Raw genomic sequence first — 20545 nt, forward strand, 5'->3', positions numbered from 1 at the left:
GTAAGGAATATGTTTAGAAATTTTGAATGATGAAATGTTTTTTTGTAATGACCTCCTTAGGAAAATCATTTTATAGTTAATGCTTATTTATAAATGTATGTTTAGTACATGTGTGACTGGTGCCCTCAGATTAGAAAAGAACACTGGATTCCCTGGAGTCATAACTAGTTGTAAACCAGCATCTGGATTCTGTGAATCTGAGCCATCTGTCTCTCCAGCATCATGTTCTCATTTATTTTATCAGTTGACTTGAAACTTACATGTAGGGATGTATACCATAATAAATTTTTGAGTAGACCTTTTCTTCTGGTTATAAATTTGTTTTTCTCTTTAGGTACTTGGAAACTTTACTGAGACAAGTCAGCAATGGCCATATAGCTTATTTTCCTGCCATGAAAGCATTTGTGAATTTACCCACAGAAAATGAATTAACATTCAATGCAGAGGAATATTCTGACATATCAGGTGAATATTTTATTACTAATGAAGAAAGCCTGATTGTTTTACATGATAACTTTGTTTGGCTTGGTTGTTTTGACTGTTAATATTTAGTTTATAAGATGGTATAGTGTGTTATGTCAGTGTTTCTTAATATATTTGCTCTGTCAAGGAACTGAAATCAATTCATTTCTTTTCAGAAATGAGGTCATTATCAGAGCTCCTAGGCCCATATGGGATGAAGTTCCTAAGTGAGAGTCTTATGTGGCATATTTCATCACAAGTTGCTGAACTTAAGGTACACAGTCCTTACCAACCCAGCTTGCTGTCCTTGTTTGCAATGTTGGTGTTTGAGCATGTGACCTCACATGTGTTAGGAAGTGCTCTACCAACTGAGCTACATCTCTAGCTCTTTTCTCATTTTTTATTTTGAAACAGGGTCTTAGTAAATTTCCCAGGCTGGCCTCAAACCTCCTGCACCAGCCTCCCAAATAGCTAGTATTCTAAATGTAGACTGCCAAATCTGGCTTTAATTCACCTTTTAACCAGTAAGTCTTGTAAAACATTTCAAGAATATAAGAAAATGTAGAATTTTAAATTAACCTGATGTGAAAGTACCAACATATACATAGAGTTAAAGCACGTGCAGAGCCTCTCAGTGGTATCTTGGCTTAGATACAAGTGAGAAAGCAAGAGACCTAAAAAGATGGATTAACTTGGAAAAGAGTCTTTAGTTCAAGTTTCTCAGTGCTTTTTAGTCAAGCCTTAATTATATTGCATCACGATACTTTTATTTGATTATGTTCAAATTTCTAGCCCAAGTTATTTGTTCCAATTTATCATTCAAGTATATTGCTTTCCATATTTCCACAGATTATTAGATTATTGGGTATGTTAGAGATTGAATGCAGGGCCTCTCACATGGTAGGCAAATACTCTACCTTTAGCCACATAACTGGTTTAGTTAGTATTATTAAAATGCAATGATGATACATCATGAACAAAAGTAAGTTGGGAAGGAAAGGGTTTATTTGGCTTACACTTCCACATCCTAGTCCATCGCTGAAGGAAATTAAGATAGGAACTCAAGCAGGGCAGAAATCTGGAGAGAGGAGATGTTGCAGAGCCCATAGAGGGGTGTTGCTTTCTGGCTTGTTTCCCATGACTTACTCAGCCAGCTTTCTTACAGACCTCAGGACCACCAGCCCAGGGATGGCACCACCCACAACGGGTTGGGCCCTCCCTCATCAGTTACTAATTAAGAAAATTCCAAAACAGCCAGCTGCTATGGAGACATTTTCTGAATTGAGGTCCCTCCTTATATATGACCCTGGCTTTTGTCAAGTTGGCATAAAACTAGCCAGCACACCCAGCTTAGTGTGTTATCTTTTATCTTAAATCCTTTAAGCTGGGTGGAAAATGTCTAGCATTTAACTAAAGATATTAAAGCCAGCAACATGTTAAATTACCATTTTATCATTAGGAATATGTCAGTGTTATATTGAATAAGTGTGTGTGTATGTGTGTGTGTGTGTGTGTTTATAAAATAACTGTAGACCTTGAGGGAATTTGGATTTGGGTTACTAAAACTTTTTAGAACTTACCAGACTAGAAAAGGCATGTTTTAAAGCACTGTTGTGCATCTAAGCATATGATGGATGGTCCTTATTCTTGGCACTTAATCTCTGTTGAGTCTTCCTGACCTCTTCTTGAATTGGAAAACAATAATCTTATATAAACAATTTTGAGATTTGTTTTTTTATTAAAACACAATTGTATAGCATACAACATGTGGACTTCATGAATTTTGTTTTTATTTTCTTATTGTAACTCACAAGCAAGTTCTTTGTCATTAACCCAAAGGTCTGTGTCTGACTTGGGCTCTTCCTTCCTTCCTTCCTTCCTTCCTTTCTTTCTTTTCAGAAACTTGTGGTGGAGAATGTTGATGTACTAACACAAATGAGGACCAGCTTTGACAAGCCAGACCAGATGGCTGCACTTTTCAAAAGATTATCCTGTGAGTAACCTATGGTACTTTTTATAAACATTCGAAAGAGCTAACACACAATAGTCAACTTCTAGCCAAATTTGTAAAATAAATGCAAGCAGCAAATTATGCAGAGTGCTCATTAGCATATGAAGAGAACTGGACATAAATTATAGATGATGGAACTTTTCAGTGTATATCTACTTTAGTTCTTTGTTTTTGGCCTTGATTTTGGGGGGAGGAGGGGGCAGAGTCTTAACCCAGACTGGCCTTAAACTCAAAGGTCTGCCTGCCTCTGCTTTCTGGCTTTACTTTAGAAATGCTTAATTATATTTCTAGTGTGTGTTGATTATTAGCAAATATTGCTTTTAATGAGTCCTTGAACCTATTTAATATAGTAGGTCTGCATTAATTAGACTACAAGATAATTAACTCTGGAATCTGTAACTTCCTAAAAGTCAGCTTCCCTAAAATGTCCAGACACTGAGTGAAGGCTGTGGTATATACTGACAGGTGTTATGTCTCTAACTGTGACCACAGGCAGCAGTCCTGTCATCTCAGCAGCCCCTGTCTCTCTGTTGTCTTCCTCCTCCTAAGCTTACACAGCCATTCCTGCCACCCACCATAGATTACATTTCTGTCTGGGTTCTTTCACTTAGCAAGTTTTTTGGATTTACCTGTCTGTATTTTCCACTGAGTGAATAATTTATTTCCTTTTTCTGCTAATTACTATTCTATTGCATGAAAACCCAGAGCCTATCATTTACAGCTTAAAATTTTCTTTAAATATCTTCTTGAAATTGACAAGGCAGCTATACCTTACTTATAATGGTAAAGGTTTTCCCAGCACTAAAATCTTTAGAAATCCAAAATAAAATTTATTTGTATTGAACAGAGCAGAGTGAGTTTATTACTCTCCAGAAATCCCAGGTTTCAGAGAGCATGCTTGCTTATCAAGTGCAAGGCTATGTATGGCTTCTGTTCCTAGCTTCACATAACTGAAACAGTGTCAGTCATTGGAAATAATTAAAGTATGCACTTGATGTACTTACCACCTGAAATTTTTTCTCTTAAATGCTTAGAGCTCACTTCATTGCCTGTCTTCTGCTTTTAAACCCTCACTTCATTAGAATTAGCATGGTGCTCCGGGGCACTAAGACCATCTTGTAGAACACAGCAATAGTTGCCAGGACTTAGAAAGAAAGCAGCAAAGGAGTCTGGCGGGTGATGAAGCTATTTGCCATAAAAGAGATGTTGGTAACAAATACATGATAACTTCGTAGAACTGAACACTGAGGGAAGGGGAGTAAAGCTGAGTTTATTATGTGGTTGTTTTAAAAAGAAAAAAAAAAATCAACTTGACAGCCTTACAAGGGAAAAGTACAAATAAATGGAAACTTTTTAACCTTTAATTTTTATTATTTTGCAATCTCTGTTTTTTCTTTATTCTTCTTCATTATTTTTGTTTCACTCAGTTTTTGGAGTCAGCTGACATGATCACTCTACCAACCTTACTGTACTTAACTTTCCTAGTAATAAGCAGTCTTTCGATTGAACCTTGCCATTTGAGAAAACTAATAGACTGAGCAGTTTAATACCATGTCCTTAACTCTACCTGTGCAATTGAAACAAAATGAAACTCTAGTTAAAAGAATTTGCAGACTTGTAAAATAAAATTTACTGTTCCGTATTGAGATTCTGCATGATTGAATTTTATGTGTAATAAGACTTTGGGATTTGCCAAAAGTAAAATTTAAATTAAATCTTTGTGATCCATATTTATAAAGTTAGCCTTTAAATAAAATACATTAAGCCTGTTTTGTGTTTTACTAGAAAAGTAAAAGATGTGCTTGAGAGAGGCTTCTTGGAGCAGATGACTATTCTTTGGGATGAAGTGTTTCCAAGACACTCTTGTCCTTGACCCTCTCTTAAGCTCCCTTCATCCCATATTCAGAAAGCCAGAAGTTTGATTTAGAGTCAGCAAGTTATTGTGTTAAAGAAAAGGCATTATGGCTTATTAAAGGTGGTTCTGACTTGGGAACCAGATGGAACCTGGTTTTCACTTTAGGGCTTCTATGTCACTCAAGCAGATCTCATATGTTCTGGGTCCTTACTTTCTGTCCTCTGACAGTCTGTCTTGGAGCCAGGCTTCTGCCTAATTCTAGACCATTCTCTTCTATCTTTCCGTCATGATTCTTTCTTTCAAAATTTATTTCATTCCCTTTTGTCCCCTGTCACTGTGTCTAAACCTACATGTCTCTGTAGAATAGTATTTAGGAGGGTGATCTCACTGCAAATTACTCCACAGTATTCTTGAAGTTTGGAGCTCTGCGTCCCAGTGCTCCGTTCCATTGGTGGTCTTGTATCAGTCACTGAATCTCAGGCTGCTTGCTCTCTTTTATTTACCCTTTTGTAAACTTTGGTTAGTGAGGCTTTCTCCTTTCTTAACATTTAGAGTGTTTCTGGGGGGAAAGGGGGTTGTGTGTAGAGGTCAGAGTATGTTTTCTCCTTCAACCATGTAAGTTCTGGAAGCTAACCTCAAGTTGTCAGGCTTGGCAGCAAGCCCCTTCAGCGGCTCTTGTTTAGCTTTGATGTGGAATATCTTTTCTTCCTAATCCTCCTTTATGCTAACTAGGATGACATTTTCTCAGACAAATCATTCTCTCTCTCTCTCTCTCTCTCTCTCTCTCTTTTCTTTTCTTTTTTTTTTTTTTTGCTCATTTCCTCTGGTAGAAACACTTCCCTCGTTTTTTTGTTTATTGACTTTCTGCTAATTTGCTGATCATCAGACACTAACATATTGTGGACAGATAAAAAGATGAATAGGTTACTTTTTCTTTATGTGGAACTAAACGGGTATTTGTGTCATTTTGTTGGCATTTTTTGCATTTATCACATTTAGCTCATATTATTCTTACTTATATTGCTTAAATTAAATTCTTAGAAAGTCCAAACAAAACACCTGAGTTCCTGCATTTCAGTTTGCATCTGTGGCTTTCTATACACCTCTTTTTATAAATTCTCTTATTTGAATTTTTCTAACATAAATGCAGCCATATTTTAGAGGCTTGTATGTGATATTTAAGTGAATGTGTATTCAGATACACATGTTCAGAGCCCCAAGGCTTATATCAGGTATTCTCAATTGTTTCTCCAATTGTTTGAGAGATGGTTTTCCCAGAACCTGGAGCTCATCAATCATAGAAGATGGATAGCCTGTGGCCACTCCATCGCACTAAAATTACATGAGTGTGCAACCGTGCCCAGCTTTTACATGGGTGCTCAAAATCCAAACCCACACTTTACCCACTGAGTTCTCTCCCTGGCCTCTTCTTCCCTTATATGTTTAGATTGTTTTCTGTATTTATGTTATTGCATAGCTCATTGCCTTATATAGGGTATTTAATAAAATATTCCCTTTGAATCCCACTCTTATTTTGTTAGGACAGTTTGACTATTAAGTATATAATAACCATTTTCAAAGTTATTTTCTCTGAGCAACATGCACAAAATCAAGTCCATCACCATGGGTTTCAGGAGCTTAGCTCTGTGCTACCTGCTTAGTTTCTGAGTTCAGAGGTGTTCAGGGTGATCTGTCCATCAACCTGCTTATGATCTCAATAAGCAATTGTTCCATTTTTGTCCACAACTGAAGAATTTTCTCCAGGGGATTGGAGAGATTAGCTCAGCAGTTAAAAGGTACTTGCTGTTCTTGCTGAGTACTGGAGTTTGGTCCAGGTTCTCAATCCCCTCATCAGTGAACACAACTGCCTTTAACTACAACTCCCAGTTCCAGGGCATCTGACACCTTTGGCCTCTTGGACACTCACACACTTAGGTCACACAGAGAGACTCACAGGAATACATATTGTAAAAAATGTTTAAAAGTTAAACTAGGAAGTCAGACAATGGTGGAGCACACCCTTAACTCCAGCTCTTGAGACGCAGGTGGTTCTTTGTATTCAAGGCCAGTGGATCTGCAGGGTGAGCCACAACCAGGAGCATACATAGAAACCCTGTCTCAACCACACACACCTTAAAAAATTAAAATAGCTGGAGCGATGACTCTGAGGTTAAGAGCACTGGCTGTTCTTTCAGAGAACCTGGGTTTTACTCCCAGTGTACATGTGGCAACTCGTAACCCATATCTCCAGTCCCAGAGAGCTGTTGCCCAGTTCTGGCCTCTGCAGTTACCTGGCACATAAAAGGTGCACACATGCATGCAGGCAAAACACCTATACACATAAAATAACATAAAAAATTTAAAATTAATAAAATAATTTACTCAGAATTCCTGTACCGTCTGAGGGTTTAATTCCTAACCATCCTAATGACCTTTCTCCCCAGCTCTCTCCCTATGCCTGGCTCTGCCTAGTGTATGAGGGGAGTTACATGTTATTCCAAGATTTTGATGAACATCAATATTCTAATACATTTAAAAGAATAGAGTTTTGATATGTGTGTGTGAATTGATAAATAATTTAAGGTTTAAATATTGGCTATCAATGCATTTGTCTCTTTAAACACTTGTTGAGTTAAATTGCAATTTTGGATTGCAATTTCTGGAATTTTTTCCAGAAATTTTGATTTTTGAGAATTTTAGCCAAAGCTAAGAAGGAAGTCAGTTTATGTTTTATTTTTTCTTTTCTTCTCCCCTCCCTTGTAATGTAGCTGTTGACAGTGTCTTGAAAAGGATGACCATAATCGGCGTTATTTTATCCTTCCGGTCATTGGCACAAGAAGCACTGAGAGATGTAAGAAATTATTTCCATATCATTGCTTTATTTTCCAAAAGTTAAAATTCATAGCAATAGTAATAGTAAAATTCCAGTTTGCATACTGATGGTAAATAAAGTACATTTTTTTGTTTGGTATTGAAATTTGGTTAATACACCATTTCAGCTTTGCCCTACATTGAAGTGTTCCTTTTGAACTATACTAATCTTAACACTAAATACATACCATTTCCATGCATTTTGGCCTTTTAGAAAGGTCCAGTGAAGTCGATAATAATGTTTTTTTGTGAAAACTTGAACTTATCAAATGGTCTTTCTTAAATGTACAGGCTGCATGAGTACATGAGTCCTGTGTTTGTTTATTTCCTGCCCAGGTTTTGTCCTACCACATTCCTTTCCTCGTGAGTTCCATTGAAGATTTCAAGGATCACATTCCAAGGGAAACTGACATGAAGGTAGAGCTTTTGTTGTTTGTAGTTTTAAAGTAAGATGCTCGAGTTACATGTGAAATAAAGTGTTAACAAACCTGAAAATAGCATGTTGCCTGTGCTAATGCTTCTCTGACCTCTCAGTACCAAAAACCTTAAGAATTTTGAAAGTCAGTCTTCTTTAATCACTTAGAAGAACATAAAATTTGTTAAAAAATTGATCCCCCTTGGTGTGGCAGCTTTTTCTTGCATGGTCATAAAACAGCAAGATGTGTTGTTTTAAAGTCAGTTGTAGTCAGTTTTAAAAATAAGTACTTAAAAAGTCTTAGAAAAGATTGCTATATTATAATCAAAACCAGTTTTCTTTAGCATCATATTTTTTAATGGATATAAGACAGGAAGTCAATAGCTTTTTAAAAATCCATATTTGTTGTAAAATTTTTGATCCATGTGATCCAGCCATTTTTTAATCTCAGCTGTGATTTCCTGCTATATTTGAATTATGTGATGTACAAGGAGTCATAGTTATTGTAAGTGTCCATGTTTGAGAGATGATTTTATATTTGGCTTACTGTACAAGTGCACATGTGTCTCCCAGGGATCAAACACAGGCTGTCATGCTTGTAGCAAGTGCCACTGCGCAATTAGCCATCCTCCAGCACCCTTTGCATGTCTTGACTCTTGAAGAGTTTCAAAGTGATGCCTTTCAAACTTCAGAGTGGGATAGGGCTTGGGTGTCTTCCTGTGAATCTCAGGCTGGCCTAGAACTCTAAATAATCCTCCTGCCTCACCCTCCCAAATGTTGGGCTCACAGATTTATGCCACCGTGCTTGCTTTATTCAAATGATGGCTTATCTCTACTGCTCTGTTTGTCTGCCTCTTCATATGTATCATCTGAGCTAATTAGATTTGTAGGTATTTATTCTCTTATGTATGCATTTCTCTCTTCATTTATTCTACTTGAAGCACTGCCCTCTTCTTATTTCTGCATTTGGGAATCTTGCCTAGCTGTTAAGGCAAGATTCACTTGCCATTTTCTAACATTTCTAGATTCCCCAGTGATAAAAGATTTTGTCTTAGTGCTAGTGGAGAACTTTTTATTTTTCTTCTACCAGATAATAAACATCTTAAAGGACGGGGGCCTTGTTTCTTTTAATTTTTGACTTTCCTATAATGCTTTGCAGAAATAACCATTTGAGAGCAATGAGTGTCCTATGAATTTATGACTGAAACTATGAATAGAGCAGAAAATGAGTTTTTCTTAAATGGAAATGCTGCAGAAAACTCAAGGCTAAACAGTTTTTTATGAACACACTGATGCACAAGTGCTGAGAATTCTAATACTCTGCCCACATTGAATTAATCTCCCAACTCCTATCAGTAGGTATAATTATATTTAGTTTCTAGCAAACTGTCAATAAAATTTACTTTGCTTAGAGAATCCAAACATGATTTCTAACATCTTTATTCTCATGTCATAAAATTTACTTATCTAAAATGGTTCATTGGTTTTGAGTGTAATCACAGAGTTGTGACTATCACAGTTTACATAGAACATCAGTACCCACAGCAGGCACTCCCCACTGTCCTACTTCCCCAGTCCTAGGTGACTATGTCTCTAACTGGACACTTGCCTGTTTTGAGTACTATGTATAAGTCATACAACAGATATTCTTTTGACTAAGACTTCTTTAACTTAGCCTGTTTTCATGGAGCATGTGTTAGCACTTAATCTTTTAGTGTTCATTGTATGCATATGCCATAGATTCAGACATCAATTGGTGATAGGGACTGTTTTAACTTCTTACATGTTGTAAATGATGCTAATTGTTTATCTCCCCCCCCCCCCTCTCTCTCTCTCTCTCTTGTGTAAGGAATGGAATTGCTGTAGAAAGTGTACTTTGCTTTAAGGAACCACCAAACTGATTGGCCATGCCAACATGTGTTATATTCTGTCAACACTGAATGAAGGTGCCAGGGTTTTCTATATCCAATCCTTGTCTTCTTGATAAGAGCCATTTTAGTAGTTGTGCAGTGGTGTCAAACTGTTTTGGTTTGCATTTCCTCCATTTAAGAGGATGCCACACATTTGTTGATGTGTCTCTGTGGCTTCTTTAGAGAAAGATTTATGTGGATCCTGTGCTCATTTTTAAACCTTGTTGTCATCTGTTGTATACAGAGTTCACCCTCTCTTTTCACCTTTGCCTGGCCCTAGTGGTTGAACTTGAGTTGCTAGGCTTGTGCAAGTGCCTATTCATCACAGGCCCACATCATTTTATTTTTGAAATGTCAAGAAATAATAAATCCTCAGTATAGTCATAATTTGCACATTTCCCCCACTGAATTATCTTTCCAGTTTCTTGGTGGTATACAAGAATCGCAGTTAATTTTGGTGTACTTTAGCTTATCTGTTTTTTCTTTATTTGTAGTTTTACTACCAAATTAGACAAATACCATCTTGACAAAGGTCATCAAGATATTTTCTTCCAAACGTTTTAAAATTTTAGCTTTTACATTTATGTCCTTGATGCATTTTGATTTTTGTATTTGTATGTGGTGATCAGGAACTTATTGCATAGTTTTTTCCATTTGCCTGCGGTTTGTTAACTGTAATATCAAAGATAACTAATTATTTACAGTTTTTAACTAAAGTATCAGTCAGCCTGAATAATTGGGATACATGTATGATATAGAAAATTACTTGCCAAAAATTGCTTTATCATATTAAGTTAGTGTTTTTTAAATTTGTAATTAAGTTGCTATGTTTATAGATTTGATTAAACATTGAATTCCTAAAAGTTTTCATGTGGACTTCAGCATAAGTTCAGTAATATTAATTCACTTTTGTTTGTTTTTTTCCTGTCTTGGCTTTTACTATAGTCCAGGCTGAGCTGGCACTCATTCTATAGCCAAAGCTGGCCTTGATAGTAGAGGTGTGAGCCACTACAACTGGCGTCATTTATTCTTTTCTTTTGACTTAATATTTTACATCCATGTTTTCAAGACTAATAGTAACTTTAGAGTGATTCCATGGAACTTGTCACAGAGGGACTAACTAGAAGTCTTGTTTGTCTGCACAGTGGGAAATTAATAGGAGCAGTGTTGATCATTGTCCAGTGTAGGTTAACTATTCCTGCTTCAGCCAAGTAGCTGAAATCCTCTAGTATGTAGGCAGATTGATTTAAACCATAAATATTTTCTTACAAAAGTAAACTTTCTCAGAAGTTTGTTAAAATACTGATTCTTTGCAATTCTTGTATTTTGTCAGGTTGCAATGAATGTGTATGAGTTATCATCAGCTGCTGGATTACCGTGTGAGATTGATCCTGCCTTAGTCGTAGCTCTTTCCTCACAAAAATCAGGTAAAATGCATTAGCAGATATGTAGGACAGCCTAGGTGTGCATGTGGTACTTACTTTTACAAATGTCTTCTTAATATTAAGCTTTAATTTTTTTAATTGGAACACATCAAGATTAAAAAAGACAAAATGCCTTACTTTTTGGAGTCTTTCTATGGCATGTTCATTACATATAAATTGTCTGGACCATATTACCAGATGAGGCTGTTAAAGTCATTTAGTGTAGATAGATGCATCAGTGCAGAGGAACAACACCATTTCAGCTGTAACGAGCTCAGGGAGGGGGAAGAACCACATAGAAACTGAAGTGGGAGGATCATGGAGTTAGAGAAAAACAAACAAAAGCTGGAAAGAAAGTGGAAAGGGACTCATCAGCTGTGCAGCTTCAGTGAGTTGTGATGAGGAAGTCGGTGTTGGGGGAATTCAGTGCAGCAGCACTCAGATGAATAGAGAAAGAGGGCTGCAGATGCTAAGTTAGAAACAGCTCTGTCAGGAACAGGGACATCAAGTTGGAGGTAGGAAGAAAATCAAGGCTTCCTTGTTGCCTTGGGAATCATAAGTAGGCCCTGCACATTCCACGCTTGAGCTTTACCCCAGCTTATGAGAAGGACTTCTGAGATGGAGAAGTTGAGGACATTTGTATGCTAGTGAAAGACTGTCCTTATGACAGCCAGGAAGTTGATAACTAGAAAACAATGTCCCATTTTAATTATAATGGATAATCATTGTAACAAATAGTTGACATATATTAATGACCATTTAGAAATTTTAAGGTCAGTCTTTTGAAACATAATACCAAAAATGTTCCACATAATTCTAGATATGTCTACAGTGTAAATAAGTTTTGTTTTGTTTGTATTGAAATTCCCTTCTCCACTCTTATTTTATTTGTATGAGTGTTTTGCCTGCACTTATATATCCACCATGTGCATGTCGGGTGCCCAAGGAGTAAAGAAGAGGGCATCAGCCCTTGGAAGGGGAGTTAGAGATGGTTGTGAATCACCATGTGGAACCCAGGTCCTCTGCCAGAACAGCTCTTAGCCACTGAGCCATCTCTACCTTCCTTTTCGATTCTTTTGAGCCAAAGTACAGTCTTGAGTTAATTAGTTTTCTTACTAGTTACTCTTTGTTTTCATGATTGAAGTAATGTATTGTTGCTTATAGTTATTATGATCAACCAAAATTTTAAAATACTATATATTTTTTCTATGATCAATTCATAATTACATACAATAACAAACTGCAGAGTAACTAGAACTTCCCAGGTATCAAGTCAAATACTAGACAGAACAATTTAAATACCATAAATATTTCAGTAAAGGTTATTGTCTTACAGCTATAGAGCATGCTAGATATTCTCATTCATAACTGCTTCCTCTTGTTTTCTAGAATGGAGAAGTAGATAATGCAGTCCCCTTTTCAATATTGATATTCTTTAGCAAGTATATTTTAAATGATATTCATAGCTATCTTAGAGAAAGAAAAGGATTTTTTCTTCTGGTAAATTTTCAGATTATGAGATATAAAAATTTATAAATGGCAACAGATATGGTGCTCTCATAATTTTTTATCAGTTTTCAGTTAGGAAATTTAGATTAAAGTTTATATTTCTTTTATTGTTTTTCTAGGTTGGATTATTAACTTTTAAATAATCTTGAAGAAAAGCTTGATTTTTATTCCTCATTGTTTCTCTAGAGAACATTAGTCCAGAAGAAGAATATAAGATTGCTTGCCTCCTGATGGTCTTTGTAGCAGTCTCCTTGCCTACACTGGCCAGCAATGTGATGTCGCAGTACAGCCCTGCTATAGAAGGTACCTGGCTTACACTTGTTGGGACACTGAAAGATCATTGGCTTTAATGTTATATGTGCTTTTTGCTTTAGCTAATCTATGTTCTTTTCTGATAAAATATAGATTAAGTTCTGCCAAATAGTAGCTTTGCAATGGGCATCTGTTTCTTTTTTTGAAGTTGTAGTTTTCTGAAATATGAAATGTGTGTAGGTCAGCTGAAGGTACAGCAGAGGATGGTGTGCATGCCTAGATCATGGGGTGATTTTGGGGATTGAGAGACGTCATGCTCTAAAGCAGCTTAGTCTTCATCATGTACATTTCCAAGGTATACATCTTAGTGTCACACTTAAAAAAAAAAAAAAAAAAAGAGTGCCTACCTGCTAATGAAATACTGACCTGATCATTACTTGCATCCTTGCTGTGATATTCAAAAACACTCAATGCTCAGAAAAGGAAGAAAGTAAATCATGTTGCATCCCAACTTTTAGACATAACTGCTATTTTTGTATTCTGAGGACTCATTAAAGGCTTGCCTTCTACGTGTTACAAAATTTTGAGGTCACACAAACTGCAAAATCCTGTTTGTACTTTCTCAGGGCACTGCAACAATATACATTGTTTGGCCAAAGCCATCAACCAGATCGCTGCAGCTTTGTTTACCATTCACAAAGGAAGTATTGAAGACCGACTTAAAGAATTCCTGGCGGTATGTCTACTCAAATATCAGAACTCATGACATTTTACAAAGAAAAAAAAAAAATTTACCTAATAGTATGTTTGCTTTTCAATGATAGTTTTGGTCTCAATTTATTAAATATATCAATCTTTATTTTTTTAATGTTTTATATTTGGAAAGAGAATAGGTTACATCAAATTTATCACTGTTTATCCCCCAGCTTAGATTTCTCCTTCTCTACCATTTGGCCTTTTTTGCTTACACTAATGTTTGGCCTAGAAATTTTATTCACATTCGAAAGATTATTATTTTCCTTTAAAGAAAAATGGAAGCAAAGAGAGATAATGTGCTTTTTAAAAGATACAGTTTGCTCATTTGCATTTACTTGGATAAAAGATCACAAATGCTCACAAACTCTACAATAAAAGTATTGCTTGAGAGCTTGACTGAAAGGGTGCTAAAGATAGAATTACAAGTTCTAAGCCAGCCAGCCTGGGCTAAAGGGTGAGAATCTCTCTCAAAAAAAAAAAAAAAGGCAAGGGGCCAGAGACATGGCTCATCAGTTAAGATTATTTGCTTCTCAGTTCCCAGACCTAATTGCAAAGTTCACAACCAACTGTGACTCCTGTTCCAGGTGATCTGACATTCTGGCCAGTGTGGGCACTGCTGGCATACAAATGGCATATTTAGGCTTTCAAGTATAAAAGAAAAATAAACATTTAAAACAGCAAAAGGTATACTATAATACTATTTTGTTTAGTACAAAATCAACAAAAGACAAAAAAAAAAAAAAGATTTCTGGGGCTGGAGAGATGGCTCAGCTTTTCTGGAGGACCCGGGTTCAGTTCCCAGCACCCACATCAGACTTCTCACAACTGCCTCTTAACTGCAGTTCTTAAGGTCAGATACCCACTTATACACAAACTCATGCAGGCATGCCCATACGCACATAAACTAAAATAAGAGAATAAATGAAACCATAAAAATGTCACTTGCTAGCAAAAGACAGTAATGTTAAATATGTCTGTCAGACATGGTTTTATGCAATTTTTTTTCTCTTTCAGCATATCCTTTCCATACTTTGCTTAAAGAAAAGCGATCAAACAAAAAACTCTCAAATATTTTAGTTTTTTCTTTGTTGAAAATCTTGTCAGCTTTTAAATTTAAAAATTTAAGGAGAAAACAAGTTTGAAAATAGTATTACATTTCAATTGTTTCTTTTATTTGCTGTATTTTCTTCCGGGTTTATTGTCCTCCTTTGCAGTTACTATGAATTCAAACCCAGTATAAAATTGCGTTCCTATTTAAGAGCTAAAAAATACACAATAAATATTACTGTTATCAATAAGATAATGCATTCAAAGTCTCCCACCCCAAGTGGGTACCTGAAATCAGAGGTAGGACTGAATCACATACATATACATACATGTACACTAACTACACACAGTAAACTATTAAAGCATAATAAATTGTTAGTAGAAATAATAGAAAAGGTTCACCAATATACTATAAAAAAAGTTAGGAGAGTGTGGTCTTTCGGTATATTTTGTTGTAGTGTGTTCACCCTTGTGACACTGAGGTAACATGGGTGTAGGTGAGATAAATAAAGGTGAATGTTGTAGACACTGCCATACAATGAGGGTGGGTGTTGATTTTTTGACAGTGCTTCAAAGGAAAGATCCTCTGCTTTGGATGATACTGATCTTTAAGCCATGAGAATGCCATAATGTGCTACAGAGAGAGCAGTACTGAGTCTACCCATCAAACATGGCTTGGTGTAGTTCTGGACATTCATGGCAGAAATAAATAGCCTTTAACAGAATCCCCAGCCCATCCCTTTTCTGCTCCCAAGAGAGGGTGAGGCCTTCCATGGGGAGTCTTCAAAGTCTGTCATATCATTTGCAGCAGGGCTTAGGCCCTCCCCCATGTATCTAGGCTGAGAGAATATCCTTCTATGTGGAATGGACTTCCAAAGTCCATTTGTATACTAGGGATAAATATTGATCCACTCCCAGAGACCCCATAAACTGCCCAGTGCTCCTAACTAACACTCACATTTTGGGGTCTGGTCCAGTCCTATTCTGGTTTCCCAGCTAGCAGACTGGAGTACATGAGCTCCCTCTTGTTCAAGTCAGCTGTTTCTGTGGCTTTCTCCAGCTTGGTCTTGACCCCTTTGCTCATCACTCCTCCCTCTCTGTAACTGGATTCCAGGAGTTTGGCTCAGTGTTTAGCTGTGGGTATCTGCTTCTTTTTCCATCAGCTACTAGATGAGGGCTCTATGATAGGTAATCATTAATCCCATTATTGGGGAAGGGCATTTGAGGTAGCCTCTCCACTATTGCTTAGATTGTTAGTTGGGGTCATTCTTGTAGATCTCTGGACATTTCCCTAGTGCCAGATTTCTCTGAAATACTGTAATGGCTCCCTCTATTCTAGTATCTCTTTTCTTGCTGTCCTCAGATTCTTTCCCAAACTCAATCTTCCTGCTCCCTCGTGGCCAGCTCTCCCCTTCTCTTCCTCCTAATTCCTCTTCTCTCCCTCATGCTCCTAATTTGCTTGGGAGATCTTGTCCCTTTCCCCTTCTGAGGGACCATGTATGCCTCTCTTAGGGTCTTCCTTGTTTCCTAGCTTTTCTGGCAGTGTGGATTGTAGGCTGGTGATCCCTTGCTCTAAAAACCATGTATGAGTAAGCATATACCTTGTTTGTCTTTTTGTGACTGTGTTACCTCACTCAGGATAGCTTCTTCTGGTTCCATCCATTTGCCTGCGAATTTCAAGATTCCATTGTTTTTTTGTTTTTTGTTTTTTGTTTTTTTTTTTTTTTTTGCCTCCCCCACACTGAGTAAATGTACCACATTTTCTCCATCCATTCTTCAGTTGAGGGGCATTTAGGTTTCTTCCAGGTTCTGGCTATTACAAATAATGCTGCTATGAACATAGTTGTCCCTGTTGTATGAATGTGCATCTTTTGGGTATATGCCTAAGAGTGGAATTACTGGATCTTGAGGTGGACTGATTCCCATTTTCCTGAGGAACTACCATACTGATTTCCAAAGTGGCCGTATGAGTTTTCACTCCCATAAGCAGTAGAGGAGTGTAACCCTTTCTCCACATCCTCTCCAGCATAAACTGTCTTGGTGTTTTTGATTTTAGCTATTCTGTCAAGAGTACGATGGAATCTCAAGAGTTGTTTTGATATGCATTACCCTGATGACTAAGGATATTGAGCACTTTCTTAGGTGTCTTTCAGCCATTTTTGATTCCTTTATTGAGAATTCTCTATTTAGTTCTGTACCCCATTTTTTAATTGCATTATTTGGTGTTTTAGTAACTAGCTTCTTGAGTTCTTGGTATATTTTGGAGATCAGCCCTCTGTCAAATGTGGGGTTGGTGAAGATATTTTCCCATTCTGTAGGCTGCTGTTCTGTCCTGTTGAGTGAGTTCTTTGCCTTACAGAAGCTTTTCAAGTTCGGGAGGTCCCGTTTATTAATTGTTGATCTCAGTGTCTGTGCTACTGGTATTATGTTCAAGAAGCTTTTTCTGATTTTTCTATCTGTCCTCAGAAAGCCTTTAAAATAACACATTCATAATTATATCCATGAGTTCCTCATATTGTTTCTGGTTTTTATTAAGCCATTGAAGTTTTAATGAATGTTACTGTGTTCATAATAACAAATAGTTTTTAATACTATATATTATGTCCAGGTTAGGGTTTGTTTGATTTGCTGGTTGATTACAGTCAAATAGCAGGAAGGTAGATTTGGCCATAATAAACTAAATAATACCCTAGTCAGAATGAATCATGCCACATTAAATTTTCTTCCTCCTTCCCTGCCTCCCTTCTTCCTTCCCTCCTTCCCTCCCTTATTACTAAGCTTTGTAGTCCTGGCTGTCCTGGTACTCAATAGACCAGGCTGGCCTCAAACTCATAGAGATCCACCTGCCTCAAGAGTGCTTAGATTAAAGACATGCGCCACTATGCCTGGCCCAGCATTACATTTTCATTGTCTCTTTCTGCAGAAGTTCAAGATGGTCAGGTGTTGTCTGTTACTCTTAAGGCTTTAAATTCAAACCCTTCTTGTAACATTTTTTTCTAGTTCTGGAATTATGTGAACAATATGTCTCCCACACTCAGTTATGCTTTTATTTCTGAGGTGATTTTGTCCATCACTGTACTGTGCCATACACCGTAGCTATAACCTTCAGTTTGACACATGGCAGCAGCACTAGAACAGATTTCCTTTTGCAGATAGAATGGATTTTTCTGGAGATTTCAGAGTCATGGCAGAAACTTACTTCCTGTGAAGATCTTTACATTTTCTTGTGAAGAAAAGACTGCTCCTCCTCTACTGTACAAGTGCAAGCAGTACTGCTAGTGTATTGGCACCGTTATATAGCAAGGGCCACTGGGACACACCAACTACATTACCAAGTCATTCACCAAGTGACTAACAAGCAGGTGCATACAGTGTGGATATACTGGACAGAGGAACAACTCTGTTCCCAGAGAAGATGGAGCAGAATCTTACAAGATTCCATCTACTTAGAATGGCATGTAATTCAAATTTAGAAACTGATTATTAGAAATTAGAAAATTCTAGAATTTTCTATTTTGTTTTCCAACCATGGTTGGCCAACAAAAGCAAGCCCCTTTGTAAAAGGAGGAGCTGCTGTATAGTTATTATAGATATTGGGAAAGGAGAAAAATAATTGGAATCATCTTAAGAAACAAACTTGAAGACAATGTCAAAGGAGTATTTGGTGTGTGTGTGTATACATACATACATACATACATACATACATACTACATAATTGTTAGTTGATGTACGGTCTCTAACTCATAGTACATTATACATTGAATAATTGAAGCTTGTTGGGGCTCAAACCATACTAAGAATGAACTAGTAGTTGAGCAGCATTTTATTGCCAACCTCACTGATTGCATATATGTACTTTTAAGCTTGCGTCCTCCAGTCTACTGAAAATCGGCCAAGAGACAGATAAAACTACAACAAGAAATAGAGAATCTGTTTATTTGCTACTGGATATGGTATGTCTTATTTTAGTTTAATTAACTTTTACTAATAACAAAAATCAATGCAATCCTTAACACACCTCTTCTTGGCAAGTAAAAGTTTTGTTGGTGTTTCATTCTGTTTTTGTTTCTTTTGCGATTTTTGGGTTTTCTCCATTTCTTTTGTTCACACCACCCAAACCATACACTTAAAAATTCCTGCAAAGACTGACAGCACTCCCATGTAGCCATAGGTCCATCATAGGCACTAATAAGACCAAGGGTGAGCGCTTTGTGATATCCTGAAAGGATGTGCGCAGGCCTTGTATTTTCCTGTTATGTGAAGTTCAGTTCTCTGAGCTTTTTCATGGCTGTGTCTACGAATCTGCCATGAGGCTCTTCTCAGAGTGGCTTCCTTAGCCTTGGAGAATCAGCAGAACTTGTAGATTCATTTTCCCAGATGATCTTTCTAATCACACAAGTCTATATTAGTCTTTTTTTTCCTTTTGAACATTCAGAATTTACTGCTCTCATTTAATTATACTCGGTTTTATTTTTTTACTTTCCTTTCTAGCTTAGTTTTGAGCATCTTAAAACATGCCATTACATTTTAAATATTTTTGTGTCATTTTTATGTTTAGAGTATTGCTGAGGATTTATGTTCCATTTGTTCCAAATTGATTAATTGATAAACTTGAAAAGTACCATTTAAAAGTATTTTGATTGAATTCACTGTGGCACATTTGTATTTTAGATTTTGAAATAAAATAGTTTGTGTCTGTTTATAATGTAAAGAATATAAAGCTGTTTACTACTCCCATTGAGTAACTTGAATTTTGACTTCTTTTTTTTTTTTTTTTTTTTTTTTAACTTTTCCAGATTGTACAGGAATCACCATTCCTAACAATGGATCTCTTGGAATCTTGTTTTCCTTACGTATTGCTTCGAAACGCATACCATGCTGTCTACAAACAAAGTGTTACATCTTCTGCATAGAATACTTACTCAAGACAAGCACGCGTTTTTGTTGCCTTGTTTTATCTGTAAACTGTGGAACTATTTTACCTTAAAGCCTGAAAACAGTTTTGTGGATCAAATTTTCTTCATGCCGTTGTATTTTCTGATCATTGGCTTCCTAATATGGTTGTACTATGATATACTTGGTTGATTTAGTTGCACATTCTCAAAACTCAGTGGAATTCTTTGATTTTAGAGTATCATTTGTTTTGAAATACCATAACACTATGTTTTTGATAACTGATAATGAAAAAAAAAACTTGCTTGTTTATTTCTGAAGATGAATTGTATCTAGTGATTATTTTAGATAGTGATATGATAGCACTCATCTGTGTGTAAATTATTTCATATAGGGAGAGTTCTGACCTGTACCTTTGGTTCTTACTGAGATCAAGACTGGATGTCCATTTCTGTGATGCTTACAAATACATTTATACTTTATTTTGATCATTTGCCAAACTAAATACTCTAACACTGTTTAACCTTAGAAATGTTAGACAACTTGAACATTGGAAGCAGATTCTGAACTTCTCAAACAGCAGCATTTGCTGTTGCCTGTAGAAAGCCTACTGATAATCTCATCCTATGCTGCCCAATTGGCATCAGCACTACCATGTACCCTGCTGTATAATAGACAAACGAGACACTTGTCAACTGTTGATACAGGTGTTAGTCCCAAACCACTTTTTATATGTTTTAAATTTTGAAATTCAAGTGTATCTGCCATAACATAAATAAACACTAGACTGTATCACATTTTGAATTAGTTCTTTAAGATCTTTGGAAATTTATTCAACAATATGAAATTTTTAGTTTAAACTTTGTTTAAAGTAAACATAGGTTTAGGAATATGTTAGAGCATTTGATAGCAGATCCATTATTACATGATTTGTTTAAATTAGGCAATATTCCTCTGGGGGGAGGGCTGAGATTAGGAAATAAGACTACATGACACTGTTTTAAAGCTAGGAACTGAAAGAAAGCATGTGTGTGCATGCCTGAGTAGTCATTGGTTTGCTAATTTTATCTATTAACCAAGTGGAGTTGTTGAAGGATAAGGAAAAATGGAGTGACCATGGAGCTAGTACTGTGTTGTTAG

General features: G+C 36.5%; 1 protein-coding gene across 4 annotated transcripts in view; it reads left to right on the plus strand.

Moving 5' to 3' along the window:
- Nucleotides 1–20197, plus strand: part of Nckap1 (NCK associated protein 1) — a 78652-nt gene extending 58455 nt beyond the window's left edge. For all 4 annotated transcript variants that reach the window (XM_051184381.1, XM_051184382.1, XM_051184383.1 and 1 more), the window contains 10 exons: nt 335–465; nt 639–736; nt 2362–2455; nt 7097–7179; nt 7536–7616; nt 10858–10951; nt 12644–12760; nt 13336–13445; nt 18376–18465; nt 19309–20197. In XM_051184381.1, coding sequence (XP_051040338.1) covers nt 335–465; nt 639–736; nt 2362–2455; nt 7097–7179; nt 7536–7616; nt 10858–10951; nt 12644–12760; nt 13336–13445; nt 18376–18465; nt 19309–19425 — 1015 coding nt within the window. In that variant the 3' untranslated portion in view covers nt 19426–20197. The remainder of the gene's footprint in view (nt 1–334; nt 466–638; nt 737–2361; nt 2456–7096; nt 7180–7535; nt 7617–10857; nt 10952–12643; nt 12761–13335; nt 13446–18375; nt 18466–19308) is intronic.
- Nucleotides 20198–20545: the final 348 nt, after the last annotated feature.

The sequence above is a fragment of the Phodopus roborovskii genome, unplaced genomic scaffold (genome assembly GCF_943737965.1).
Source record: "Phodopus roborovskii unplaced genomic scaffold, PHOROB, whole genome shotgun sequence".
NCBI lineage: Eukaryota > Metazoa > Chordata > Mammalia > Rodentia > Cricetidae > Phodopus > Phodopus roborovskii.